Source organism: Thalassophryne amazonica, chromosome 20 (genome assembly GCF_902500255.1).
Source record: "Thalassophryne amazonica chromosome 20, fThaAma1.1, whole genome shotgun sequence".
NCBI classification, from domain to species: Eukaryota; Metazoa; Chordata; class Actinopteri; order Batrachoidiformes; family Batrachoididae; genus Thalassophryne; species Thalassophryne amazonica.
This window is the reverse complement of record NC_047122.1, coordinates 60,216,699-60,231,014: the sequence shown is the minus strand read 5'-3', so window position 1 is coordinate 60,231,014 and position 14,316 is coordinate 60,216,699. Positions and strand designations below refer to the sequence as shown.

At 41.1% G+C, this 14,316-nt stretch overlaps 1 protein-coding gene across 1 annotated transcript; it reads left to right on the top strand.

The window, feature by feature from the left end:
- The first annotated feature begins 730 nt into the window (after positions 1-730).
- txnl4a (thioredoxin-like 4A) lies at positions 731-13,729 on the top strand. The gene is made up of 5 exons (XM_034161409.1): positions 731-803; positions 920-1,085; positions 3,394-3,497; positions 3,590-3,781; positions 13,711-13,729. Exons 2-4 carry the CDS (start codon positions 933-935, stop codon positions 3,759-3,761), a joined length of 429 nt encoding a protein of 142 aa, XP_034017300.1. The 5' UTR covers positions 731-803; positions 920-932; the 3' UTR covers positions 3,762-3,781; positions 13,711-13,729.
- Positions 13,730-14,316: the final 587 nt, after the last annotated feature.

The following is a 14,316-nucleotide window of genomic DNA, read 5'->3' as shown; positions in this document are numbered from 1 at the left end:
ACCTGTTGAACTTTGATGCACCAGATCGAATGAAAGAGCAACTTATGTTTATGCTGATGTCATTTTCTGTTGATGTGTTTGCCACCTGCTGGATGGTAAGTGGAGGCGCCCGCCTTCTTGTAAACATCAGCAAACAGCTTAAGGGTGGTTAGCGGATATTGATTAATTGATCAAAAATTACAGACATGTATTTGTATAAGCCAGTTTTGACCTAACCGGTACCATCCGGCCTCAGTATGCTGTGGTAATATTAATAATAATGATTAATATATTGCAGAGATCAGGTGCTCTGGTGCCTTAGACGGGAAGGGAAGGTTTATTCACCTTGACTTTATGGACGATGTCTTGTGGAATCACATTAGATTGCACTGATTAAAGTGGTCTTACTTTCTATTTCAGCATCCTAATTATACAGTCCTGGTCAACATTACTGACACTCCTGATACTAAAGTACAGCTTTTAAAATATTTTCAGAAATAAATGCAAATTAATTTTGTTGAATCAAAATATTTAATTAAATGTCCAAAGTTACTGAAGAACAATAGAATGATTCCATATAGTAAAATATAAAAATATAGGCACATAAATTGGAGGAGGCAGTTATCAAACTCGTAAAATTATAAGGAAAAACATATCTGAGATTGTGAAGCCATTAACAAAAATTAAAAAAAAAAAAAAAAAAATGGGTGTATCGTCTGAGCTACACTCCGAAACAGAAGGTGGCGGTACTGGTCCATTAAGCTGTAAGCAAATTTAGAGGAGAAAGAAGAAAGAGACGAACCGTCTTCGTTTGGAGCTGTGTGGTACGACGTTCTTTTACTAATTTTGCCTCTAAATCCAGCTTTTAAATGAATGTTATTCTCGCTGTCTTTCTGTTTGACATTTGGCCACTGTTAAATATTCGTATTTACACTTTTAGACCGGGAGCAAAGATGTCGTACATGCTTCCACATCTCCACAACGGCTGGCAGGTGGACCAGGCCATTCTGTCAGAGGAGGACCGGGTCCTTGTGATTCGGTTCGGACACGACTGGGACCCGACGTGTATGAAAATGGACGAAGTTCTCTACAGCATCGCTGAAAAGGTTCGATTCGCTTCTGACCGTCACGTTAGCATGAGCCAGCTCTAGCTAATCTGCTCAATAGCACCATCTGCTGGTGCGTATTGATTGCTGCGTGATTAGCTTTTGTTTTGTTTCATAAATCTTTGCAGCCTTTACCTCCATGCTTTTCTGACAGTTTGGACCATTGTAAGTAACAGAATGTCGAAGTAATACATCCTTAAAAAAACCCCTAACATTCATATGTAATTTCATCTATTTTATTGAAGTTGATAAGATGCTGTGATCATTTTTTGCTAATGAAGCAGATGAAATCAGTGAGTGCTGTGGGCGCACAGCAAAAACTTTAGTGTTAAAATCTGTCAAATATGTTGGGAGTTGATTAAACGCTACACCCTGTTGGTGTTGTTTCTCAGAGTTGTCAGTGTTGATTCAACTCCGTACAAGTGTAATTTGAACTCTCTGATGGTCATAATGTCACCACATAAACAAAAGGTTGTGCGTTGGTTCAAGCCATAAACTGTATAATAGACAAACCCTCTGTTTTCTTAAGAGCAGGTTTAAAGCTCCAGTTGGTTTGTTTTGGATGTTGTCCAGAAGAAGTAAGTCTTATATAGGCTTTGAAGCCTGTTGGTCCTGGTGCCATAGAGTTGGACATAGCGAAGCTAGAGGGCGGAGTCATGCCTGGCTGTGTGCCATCAAGGAGCATGTGCTGCCATTGCTAAAGAGGGCAAAAAACTAATTAAATAATTCCAACTGGATTGATATTATTGTAATTAAAAAGTGAACCAAAAACAGGAAGGTACGGTAAACCCATTTTAGTGGTAGCCCTCGGTACACACGTATGCTGTTTTGCACATCAGAGTATTTTTTGCCCTCTTTGGTAATGGCCGCCATGCTCCCATGTAAGCATGGTAGTCGGCAGTGTTACTTTACCGGTATAGGGAGTGCGCACTCTAGCTTCGCTATATCCACCTCCATGGCTGGTGCTTATCTCTGAATTCTGTAGCATCAAGCGGACTAGACTCTACGACTCCCCCTAAACGGGACACGGGTTACTTCCCTAGCTGTGGTCGGTACCTATTTACAGCTGGGTGGACGGAGGCAATGTAGACTGTCTTGTCCAAGGACACAGACAGGTAGCATAAGTGGGATTCGAACCCAGGTACATATTAGCAGGCTAGCTCCTTATTCACTCCGATGTCATCTAGAACTACTACAATTAATCACTGAGATTGATTACATTTGTCAACATTTTAATTGATGGATCATTTGTTGTTATGAATTGAGCTTTTTGGTTTCCAGTATGCTTCAGTTCAATCAATCAATCAATCAACTTTTTTCTTGTATAGCGCCAAATCACAACAAACAGTTGCCCCAAGGCGCTCCACATTGCAAGGCAAGGCCATACAATAATTATGAAACACAGTCTACGTCTAAAGCAACATAACCAAGGGATGGTCCAGGGTCACCCGATCCAGCCCTAACTATAAGCCTTAGCGAAAAGGAAAGTTTTAAGCCTAATCTTAAAAGTAGAGAGGGTATCTGTCTCCCTGATCTGAATTGGGAGCTGGTTCCACAGGAGAGGAGCCTGAAAGCTGAAGGCTCTGCCTCCCATTCTACTCTTACAAACCCTAGGAACTACAAGTAAGCCCGCAGTCTGAGAGCGAAGCGCTCTAATGGGGTAATATGGTACTATGAGGTCCCTAAGATAAGATGGGACCTGATTATTCAAAACCTTATAAGTAAGAAGAAGAATTTTAAATTCTATTCTAGCATTAACAGGAAGCCAATGAAGGGAGGCCAACACGGGTGAGATATGCTCTCTCCTGCTAGTCCCCGTCAGTACTCTAGCTGCAGCATTCTGAACCAACTGAAGGCTTTTTAGGGAACTTTTAGGACAACCTGATAATAATGAATTACAATAGTCCAGCCTTCAAATAATAAATTTAATTCGTCAGTGCCACTGTGATTACTGTGCAAGTGGGTGATGCAAGTTGTTCTTGGTGTAGTTAGTGACTTGGAAATACTTATGTATCCATCCAATGACTTGTCGAAATAAAACTGGCTGTAAAAGTGAGAATTTGTATTCAGATAGTCATATTTAGTTTATCCAGGTATTTATGAGCTCTCAACATGAAATTTCAAATTACACAACAAGCATATCGTGATTGTTTAAATTTCCACTCTGCTGTGCTGTGGTGTTGTATGCAGGCAACATTTAAAAAATGCTCATAGTCCAAATATTAATCGACCTGATAGTGAATTGCCCAAAAAGCAAGTGTCTTTTAGTAACATTCGTTTGCTTTAATGCTGTTTTTGATCATTACAGGTGAAGAATTTTGCAGTCATTTACTTGGTAGACATCACTGAAGTGCCTGATTTTAACAAGATGTACGAGTTATACGATCCCTGCACTGTCATGTTCTTTTTCAGGTAACACCCCTGTTCTTGAGGTTTCTTTTCCTATACCGGTTGTTGTTAAAGTGCAGTGTACAATACACTGTGTTGTTGTTGGTCTTTTCCAGGAACAAGCACATCATGATTGATTTGGGCACCGGCAACAACAACAAGATCAACTGGACGATGGAGGACAAGCAGGAGATGATAGACATTATCGAAACTGTTTACAGAGGAGCACGAAAAGGACGAGGTCTGGTGGTGTCGCCTAAGGATTATTCGACTAAATATCGATATTGATTTTTTTTTTTTTTTTTTGAGTGTGACTTCCACCCCTGACATAACAAAAAGACTCCAACTTGCAGAATTCAAGGAATATTTTCTCTTCGGGCATTTGTTTTCTTGAGAGAAACAGGACAATATCCTACTTATGTTACATAATGTCATTTTTCTTGTGTGTATCACTGTTTAAATAATTTTCTTCTAGTCATTTGCATTTTCTGGTGGACAGTTTGTCTCCAAGCCAAATATAAAAGTTTTATAATAAACATGAATATTTTTCAACCTGTTATGTGTAAATATAGGTGAAGTTATCTTTCGGGGGGAAAGGAAAACGTCACAGTAATTTACCAAATTTCAGTATGTTGTGTTTGTTACTTCAGATGTATGGTTTGATTTACTGGTAAGTTATCCAAATGATAATGGACTAAATGGCAAATAGTATACTAATGTAAAAGTCAGGTTAATAACATTGATTTCAAAATAATTAGTTGCAAGCTTTGCCAGCTGTAGAATGGGGAAAACTTAACCTGCTTAAAGACAAGTTTGCATTATGCCACACAAACTGTATACTTTTTCTTGAGGCATAATCTGGTGAAGTTGATCAATTTAGGTTTCTTCTGAACTGCTGTCTTGTTTTATAAATTGCTTGTCACTTGTGAAAAGTGGTCTAGAGTTGAGCGTTAAAAGATCACCTGATTTGACTCTGAATTGCCCAAATGATGCTGTAAAGGAACAGTAAATTTAGTATACGTATTTTAAGATGGTATTTCAACACAAGTTCTTACGATGCCCTTCAAGTTGTGTAATCTACTTCCTTTGAATTTGTCAGTTTGATTATTCAAAAAGGTAGGACACCTAACGTCCAAATTCACTTTGGATCTGTGGCGTAGGTGCGTTTCTTTAGTGCCACCATCAGATGGCGCCAGAGCTGTAGATTGAGGTAACTAGATGGATGAGAAGCACAGGAGCCCAAAAGCATTTTATTGCATTAAAATTCAGTAGATGAGGATGGTGGATAGGGAGGGAGGGAGAGGAGGAGAAAACCAGGACTCAGTTGCTATTGGTTAAGGTGTTATACAGCCGATTCCAGTGGGGGACAAAGGGTCTTCTGGACTTAGTCCAACGGCCTAGCATGAAAAGTCGTCCACTGTTTTTCTGGCCAGTCACGATGTTGTTATAAGGGAGTGACTGTTATTGATCACACCACCCTGCACTTTCCTTAAATGGACTGCATTTTTATAGCGATTTTCCATCTGCATTAGACGCTGAAAGCGCTTTACAATAATGCCTCACATTCACCCCGATGTCAGTGTGCTGCCAAAGAAAGCGCTCACTACACACCGGGAGCAACTAGGAGATTAAGGACCTTACCCAAGGGAACTTTGTGATTTTTCCGGTAAGGCTGGGATTTCAATCAAGTATCGTCTGGTCTCAAGTCCAACACTCAACTACTAGACCATCACCTCCCCTTACTTAAATGTACATCTCTCCACCGCTGCCCAGTGGGTCCAACCTTCTGCCAAGAACTGAGCCAGCCCTTTTCACCAGCCTGTTCAGATGCTGCATGTCTTAAAAACTTTTATGCTGCCTCCCCAACAGGCTGCACTTCTGACCAGCAAAACAGCATTTTACTGTAGATGTCAAAGGACCTAAACCAGACTGGAGTAATATAGTATATTCCATCTCTGTAGATGAAAAATCTTTGCATTTGTGATACAGTGCATCCGGAACATACTCCCAGCACTTCACTTTTTCCCACATTTTATCTTGCAGCCTTAATGCCAAAATGGATGAAATTCAAAATTTTCCTCAAAATTCTACACACAATACCCCATAACAACAATGTATTTTTTTCGATTGTTGTAAATTTATTAAAAAAAAAAAAACACTAAGAAATCACATGTACATAAGTGTTCACATCCTTTGCCATGAAATTCAAAATTGAGCTCAGGTGCCGCCTGTTAGCACTGATCATCCTTGAGCTGTTTCTACAGCTTAATTGGAGTCCATCTGGGGTAAATTCAGTTGATTGGACATGATTTGGAAAAGCAGACACTTGTCTACATATAAGGTCCCATAGTTGAAATGCACGTCAGCACAAACCAAGCTTGAAGTGAAAGGAATTGTCTGTAGACCTCTAAGACAGGATTGTTTCAAGGCAAAAATCTCGGGAAGGGTACAGAAACATTTCTGCTGTTTTGAAGGTCCCAGTGAGCACAGTGGCCTCCATCATCCCTAAATGGAAGAAGTTCGGATCCACCAAGACTCTTCATAGAGCTGGCTGCCGAGCTGGCGATCAGGGGAGAAAATCAAGGAGGTGACCGAGAACTCGATGGTCGCTGTCAGGGCTCCAGCATTCCTCTGGAGAAAGAGAACCTTCCAGAAGGACAACCATGTCTGCAGCTTTCCACCAATCAGGCCTGTAGGGTAGAGTGTCCAGACGAAAGCCACTCCTTTGTAAAAAAAAAAAAAAAAAAAAGTCATTATGGGGTGTTGTGAGTAGGATTTTGAGGGAAAAACATTTACTCCATTTTGGAATAAGGCTAACATAATAAAATGAAAAAGTTAAGTGCTGTGAATACTTTCTGGATGCACCGTACGTGCACGCCCTCGGGCCTCGTGTGTCCTTTCCGCGTACGTTAGCCTACGGTGTGAGTGGTTTTGCCTGGCTTGTCCCTGCAGGGCTCATATACACACATACTGTACAATTAGCCTCATCTGGAGCACGGGGCCAAAGCCTGCATCTGTTGGTGTGTCTTAATTCACATTATCATGCACCGTTGCTCCAGATTACCGTTAATCAGCTCAGCCTCGAGGCTAACGAGTAATGGTTACCGGGGGACCCCAGCCTGGATGGAAATGTGGCAGGATGCAAAGTCTGTGTGTAAATGAGTTACGGGAAGAAGGTGCTTTCATGAAAGCGACGATGTGAATGATCAACCCTAAAACGGGGTAATCCAGGATCTGTTTTCAGATGATAGCATTTTGGGTACATAAGGAGCTGCAGCCTGACCGTTAGGATCATCTGAGTGCCGGCGGGAGGAAAAGCTGGCATCCCTCCATCCTTCTCCTGTTTTCCTCTCCTCCATCCTCTTCTACTCGGTCCATGTGGTGCTCAGAATGGCGAAGAAGGCGGGGCAATTGCCAAATTCTGGGCCACCCAACCCCCTCTTCTCCATTCCTCCAGTTTCTCCAGCTGGCATCCATATAGAGCACAAATAATGCATTAACCCGTTCACTTTACCTAGTAAATGTGTGACTGTGCCTCAGCTGAGTATGTCTGCAAAGTCAAAGCCGGTCTGGTCCATGAAAGAGGTCATTTTTTAATCTTTAGTTTTTCAACATGATAGCTCAAAAACAAAATGAATGGTTTTAAATTAAATTAGTCCCAGAGTTTATATCATTGAATAAAGTTGTGGATGTTGCTTTGATCTTTGATCTCCAAGCCAGGTTCCTTTGATTCTGTAATTGGGATTACTGATTAGCTCAACATTCAGAACTCAAAGGTCAGGATGTGCCTTTTAATCCTGATTTGTTTCATCCCTAACTACAAGAACAAAGCAAGACCAAAAAAAAACAAAAACCTGATGAAAACATAAAAATAAAGAATCAGCCATTTGAATCAAAGACAAGTTATTAGGATGAAAGACAAATATCAATGGTCCGGATGAATCCTTTGATCCTGATTACAGAATCAAAGTAAACCAGACAGGTATACAAATGGTTGGAAAAAAAAGATCAGCCATTAGGATCAAAGGTGAATTATGAGGATGAAAGTTCAACAAACAGGTCAAAGGTCAGGATGTACCCTTTGATCGTGACTCTTTTGATCCTGATTACAAAATCGAAATAAAGCTGACAGACATACAAATGGCCAAAAAAGATAAAGCTCAAAGATCAGCTGTTAGGATCAAAGGTGAATCATGAGGATGAAAGTTCAACGATTAGGATCAAAGATCAGGGTGTTCCTTTTGATCCTGATTTTTTTTTATCCTGATTACAGAATTGAAGTGAAGCAGACAGGCATACAAACAGCCAGAAATCACAACGATCAAAGATCAGCTGTTGGGATCAAAGGTGAATTATGAAGATAAAAATCAGCAATCAGAATCAAAAGGTCAGGATGTTTCATTTGATCCTGATTCTTTTGATCCTGATTAGAGAATCAAAATAAAGCAGACGGGCATACAAACGGTCAAGAAAGCAGCAGAGAGGCTGAGGAAAGGCTTATTTCTGGGCTGCCTCTAAATAACGATCAGATTTATCATCTAATCTGTGTTCATCTACTAAGAACAGTGGATACTTCAGACTGTTTAACGTTTGGCTCCTTGGGGTGATTTTAGGACTAAATAAAGTGCGGCTTCCAGGTTGGTTGCAGATGTTTTCGAATGATAACCTGCTGAAACAGGCTGCTGTGTTGGTTTAATTCCTCTCTCTTCCTTCCTGCGTCTACATTTTACTCCTGTGAATAAAATGCTTTGCATCTCTCCTGCAGTATTCTTCCCAAAGGAGCGCCATCCCTTCAACTGCGACAAAGCGCAGGCCTCTATTTAACTTGACTCCAACAGCACACGCAAAGGAGGCGTGTTTGTGCCCTCAGTGGTGATGCTGACGCCAATGTGCCGCCAGGCGCGCTGAACAAACACGCCACTGCCGCCATTCATAGAGGCCAGCTCCATTCAGAAGCTGCAAGCCCAATTAACACCTGCACAGTCCTGCTGTCATGCACGGGAGGTGTGACACTGATAAACGCTCCAGCTGAACCAACAGAACCACTCACACACAGTCTGCTCAACAAAGGCATTTATGTTGGAAGGGCGTTTTTTTTTTTTTCCGTTGAACTTCTGGGGTTGTGTGTCTGGTGTGATAGTGTCTAATTTACACTCTACTTCCTCAAGAGAAGCTGAGATTCACCAACAGTGGGCTCCAAATGACACAGAACAATAGATTATATAGTATACGAGGTCTATTAGAAAAGAAACCGACAGTTTTATTTTTTTTAAAAACCATATGAATTTGAATCACGTGTGATTACATCAGCCAAGCTTGAACCCTAGTGCGCATGTCTGGGTTTTTTCACGCCTGCCGGTGACGTCTTTCGCCTGTGAGCAGGCCTTGTGGAAGGAGTGGTCCAACCCCATCGTCGGATTTTCATTGTCTGAGAAGTTGCTGAGAGACTGGCGCTGTGCTTGATCAAAATTTTTTCAAGAACTGTGAGGCACATCCGAGTGGAGACCATTCGAGAAATTCAGCTGGTTTTCGGTGAAAATTTTAACGGCTGATGAGAGATTTTGGATTGTTTCTATCGCTGTAAGGACTAACCGCGGAGCAGGACATCGCGCAGCGCTCTGAGGCGACGTCGTCATCCTGTTTCAAGCTGAAAACCTCCAAATTTAAGCCTCTGTTGAACCAGGACATCGTGAGAGAACAGAGAACTTTCAGAAGAGGTCGGAATCAGCAGTTTATCCGGACATTCCACTGTTAAAGGAGATTTTATTAATGAAAGACGTGCGGACGGATTGGCGCGTCGGCGCCACAGGAAAAACACCTCCGTGTTGATAACCATTTGTAAAATTCAGGCGGCTTTTGGTGGCTTTCAGTTGAGTGAGTATCTGAGAAATTGTTTAACAGCAGGGCATGTTCCAACTTGTCCTTAAGGCTTCCAACGGAGGTGTTTTTCCTGTGGCAGGCGCGCCGCGCCGGCTGCGAGCCGACGCGCCGATCCGTCCGTTCGTCCTCCTTTAACAGTGGAATGTCAGGATAAACTGCTGATTCCGACCTCTTCTGAAAGTTCTCTGTTCTCTCACGACGTCCTGGATCAACAGAGGCTTAAATTTGGAGGTTTTCAGCTTGAAACAGGATGACGACGTCGCCTCGGAGCGCTGCGCGACGTCCCGCTCCGTAAGTCCTTACAGCGATAGAAACAATCCAAATCTCTCATCAGCCATTAAAATTTTCACTGAAAACCAGCTGAATTTCTTGAATGGTGTCCACTCGGATGTGCCTCACAGTTTTTGAAAAAATTTTGATCAAGCACAGCGCCAGTCTCTCAGCAACTTCTCAGACAAAGGAATTCCGACGAGGGGGCTGGACCACTCCTTCCACAAGGCGTGCTCACAGGCGAATGACGTCACCGACAGGCGTGGAAAAAACTCTCGCATGCCCACGAGGGTTCAAGCTTGGCTGATGTAATCACACGTGATCCAAATCCATATGGTTTTTAAAAAAAATAATAAGGTTGGATACTTTCTCACAGACCTTGTATGTGACGACACACAAAGGATTTCTGTCTGGCAGGTTTGATGCTCCAAATGTCACCAGCTTGGCAAATCAAATCAATTTTATTTATATAGCGCCAAATCACAACAAACAGTTGCCCCAAGGCGCTTTATATTGTAAGGCAAGGCCATACAATAATTACGGAAAAACCCCAACGGTCAAAACGACCCCCTGTGAAGAAGCACTTGGCAACAGTGGGAAGGAAAAACTCCCTTTTAACAGGAAGAAACCTCCAGCAGAACCAGGCTCAGGGAGGGGCAGTCTTCTGCTGGGACTGGTTGGGGCTGAGGGAGAGAACCAGGAAAAAAACATGCTGTGGAGGGGAGCAGAGATCAATCACTAATGATTAAATGCAGAGTGATGCATACAGAGCAAAAAGAGAAAGAAACACTCAGTGCATCATGGGAACCCCCCAGCAGTCTAAGTCTATAGCAGCATAACTAAGGGATGGTTCAGGGTCACCTGATCCAGCCCTAACTATACTACTTTAGCAAAAAGGAAAGTTTTAAGCCTAATCTTAAAAGTAGAGAGGGTGTCTGTCTCCCTGATCTGAATTAGGAGCTGGTTCCACAGGAGAGGAGCCTGAAAGCTGAAGGCTCTGCCTCCCATTCTACTCTTAAAAACCCTAGGAACTACAAGTAAGCCTGCAGTCTAAGAGCGAAGCGCTCTATTGGGGTGATATAGTACTATGAGGTCCCTAAGATAAGATGGGACCTGATTATTCAAAACCTTATAAGTAAGAAGAAGAATTTTAAATTCTATTCTAAAATTAACAGGAAGCCAATGAAGAGAGGCCAATATGGGTGAAATAGCTCTCTCCTTCTAGTCCCCGTCAGTACTCTAGCTGCAGCATTTTGAATTAACTGAAGGCTTTTCAGGGAACTTTAGGACAACCTGATAATAATGAATTACAATAGTCCAGCCTAGAGGAAATAAATGCATTAATTAGTTTTTCAGCATCACTCTGAGACAAGACCTTTCTAATTTTAGAGATATTGCACAAATGCAAAAAAGCAGTCCTACTATTGTTTAATATGTGCATTGAATGATATATCCTGATCAAAAATGACTCCAAGATTTCTCACAGTATTACTAGAGGTCAGGGTAATGCCATCCAGAGTAAGGATCTGGTTAGACACCATGTTTCTAAGATTTGTGGGGCCAAGTACAATAACTTCAGTTTTATCTGAGTTTATAAGCAGGAAATTAGAGGTCATCCATGTCTTATGTCTGTAAGACAATCCTGCAGTTTAGCTAATTGGTGTGTGTCCTCTGGCTTCATGGATAGATAAAGCTGGGTATCATCTGCGTAACAATGAAATTTAAGCAATGCTGTCTAATAATACTGCCTAAGGGAAGCATGTATAAAGTGAATAAAATTGGTCCTAGCACAGAACCTTGTGGAACTCCATAATTAACCTTAGTCTGTGAAGAAGATTCCCCATTTACATGAACAATTTGTAATCTATAGATAAATATGATTCAAACCACCGCAGGGCAGTGCCTTTAATACCTATGGCAGTCAGCAATACGTTCCCCACAGAGGCACAGTGCCCATTTTAAAAGTACATTAACACTCTCCATTGCTTTAAACATGCAATAAGTCTATTTTATTCACAGAGATCATCAACGGTGCCTGTGCAGTATCACTCGGTTTCACAGCGCAGTGCAGATACTACGATAGCAGACAGGCGATTTGAAATCATATTTCACTCTCCTTTGCTTTAAATATGCACCAGGTCTGTTTCTGATGGATGGTGCATGTGATATAACATTATTACAAGTCAATTAGATTTTCCACATCAATAAACGTAAAAGTTTTCTTCTCATCGTGTTTGATTTCATAGTGCTCACAGAGACTGTGCAGGTGTGTAGCCAGACAAGCGAGGGTTCAGAACTGGCCCCCATCTCCCCATAAGAGTACAGGTCCACTTTTGAAGACATTTTAAAACACACTTTTTCCATATAATAATAATCATATTTTTTTTTATCAGTATTACCCTGTTCTGTACTAGTTTTACTCTACAATTATGCACCAAGTGGAATTGACAAGGTGTATGAAAAAAAATCTGTTAACTTTAATCATTAATCATTATTATTATTATTAAACAGCTTGGATTGAGGGTGTTTTTTTGTTCTTAATGCATGGCAGATCTGTTAACTGTCAAGCATGTAAACACAAAATCATAAAAAAATTGACATGTAAAATATATATATATATATATATATATATATATATATATATATATATATATATATAGATATATATATATATATATATATATATATATATATATATATATATATATATATAAAACAGAAACAAGGCAGAGATCTTAACATTTACTTTGATTTCTATTTCATTGCAGACAATAACCAGTATCAAACATTCCTGATAAACAGAATAATCAGACAATTATTTACTGTCACTGTTATCCCAGAATGTTTTTTTTTTTTTTTTTTTTGGTGCTGTGATATAACTTTGCTGCTGTATTTATTAATATAAAATCTCTCCTGATGAAGTTTGAGCAGCAAAAATAATGTTGACCCCATATTTAATATTGCAGGCAGGACTTCACACCTTGTCCAAATCATGGTGATAAACCTGTCATGTCCACCACTTATATATTTGCATTTCAGTAGCTTTGATGAAATATTAAAAGCTAATTTAAAAAAAAAATTCTGATAACGCACACGTGTACTGTGTGTAACATATGTTAAGGCATTATTAAGTCATGACTCACTCACACATGGCATCATTTCATGTGTTCTGCTGCCGCTCACATTTTTAACCCTTTCCTAATGTTTGTGCACATGCGTCACAGTTTGCGTACATATACAAACATTTTGCCGTCTACTAGTTACTTTTTATAAATCACACATATGCATTAAACTGTTGCATGCATCTTTTATGTCCCCAATCATGACACTCACCTGTTTCCAATTAACCTTTTCACCTGTGGAATGTTCTGAACAGGTGTTCTTTGAGCATGCATCACTTTTCCCAGTCTTTTGTTGCCCCTGTCCCAGCTTTTTTTCAAATGTGTTGCAGGCATCCATTTCAAAAACAGCAAAGATTTGCACAAAAACAATAAAGTTTAACAGTTTGAACATTAAATATCTTGTCTTTGTGGTGCATTCAATTGAATATACGTAGGTTGAAGAGGATTTGCAAATCATTGTCTTCTGTTTTTGTTTACATTTTACACAACGTCCCAACTTCATTGGAATTGGAGTTGTACTAGAGAAGTGAAATTCTAAGTAATTTTTGTATTAAAATTTGTCAGCACAAAATGTGAATTAATGGCTTCTCTCGTTAACCTGATGTTTAATTGGGACCCCAGTCCTCCTCCTCGCTGTCGTCTCTCTGAGTCATATTTGATCTCGAACCCTGCGTGTCTGCAGACATGTCCCCGTCTCCGTGGCTGTCCCCCTACCGTCTCTCTGCCTCTGTCAATGCATTTTGCCCTTATAAGGAGAGAGCACAGGCAGACTGTACTAACAGTGAGAGCTTGGCGGGGGTGTTCGAGGGCCAGGAGACCACGCTGCCATCAGAAGAGGAGGCGGATGGAGAGAGGACTGGGTAGAAGGGTGGGGAGCTTCTGACAATGAGTCCAAATAGGAAAACAGAAATAGACACATGGGAGGTGGAGGTGAGGGGAATGGGGAGACGGGGATGAGCAGGTGGATTTGTTTTATTTTTTTTAAGGGGAGTGTGAAGTGGATGCGGGCCAATCTGACTTCATATCACACCCACTGTACATGTACTGTACAAAAACCCTGCAGTTATCTTTATTCTGGTGTTCCGCCTGATACCAGCTCACCATCTGCCCACATACTCATCGATATAGAAGTCTAACATTTAGGTAGCAGTCACAGAGGGAGCGTGTGGACTTCAGTACGGACGTCTGTGGTGCACGTGACTCGGGTCCAGGCGCCACATGATTTGGACTTTGATGAGAAATTACCTTTCAGTGGGTGATAGGGGTCACTGTGTTCACACGTCACTACACACAGATGCCAAAATTCTGGTTGGGCACAATTAGGGCAGAGGGCACCAAGAGTATGATAGCAAGGACGGATTTTAAGGCCTGAAAACCAGTGGCCAAAGTCACACAGAGCCAACACAATACACACACAGCACATTTAGTGCAGGGTAATAGTACTGCGTTACATGTAATCGGGATGATGTCGTCAGAGTTTTTAAAAAGTAACTATAATCAGGCTGGATCACACTGGGAAACAAGAGCGATTAGAGATTTCTGACGTCCGACAAGGGTTGACGAGGACTCAC

Coding starts and splice junctions, on each gene's coding strand:
- txnl4a (XM_034161409.1), top strand. CDS start 933: ATGTCGTACATGCTTCCACATCTCCACAACGGCTGGCAGGTGGACCAG. Junction 1,086..3,393: donor TCTACAGCATCGCTGAAAAG/GTTCGATTCGCT, acceptor TGATCATTACAG/GTGAAGAATTTTGCAGTCAT. Junction 3,498..3,589: donor ACTGTCATGTTCTTTTTCAG/GTAACACCCCTG, acceptor GGTCTTTTCCAG/GAACAAGCACATCATGATTG.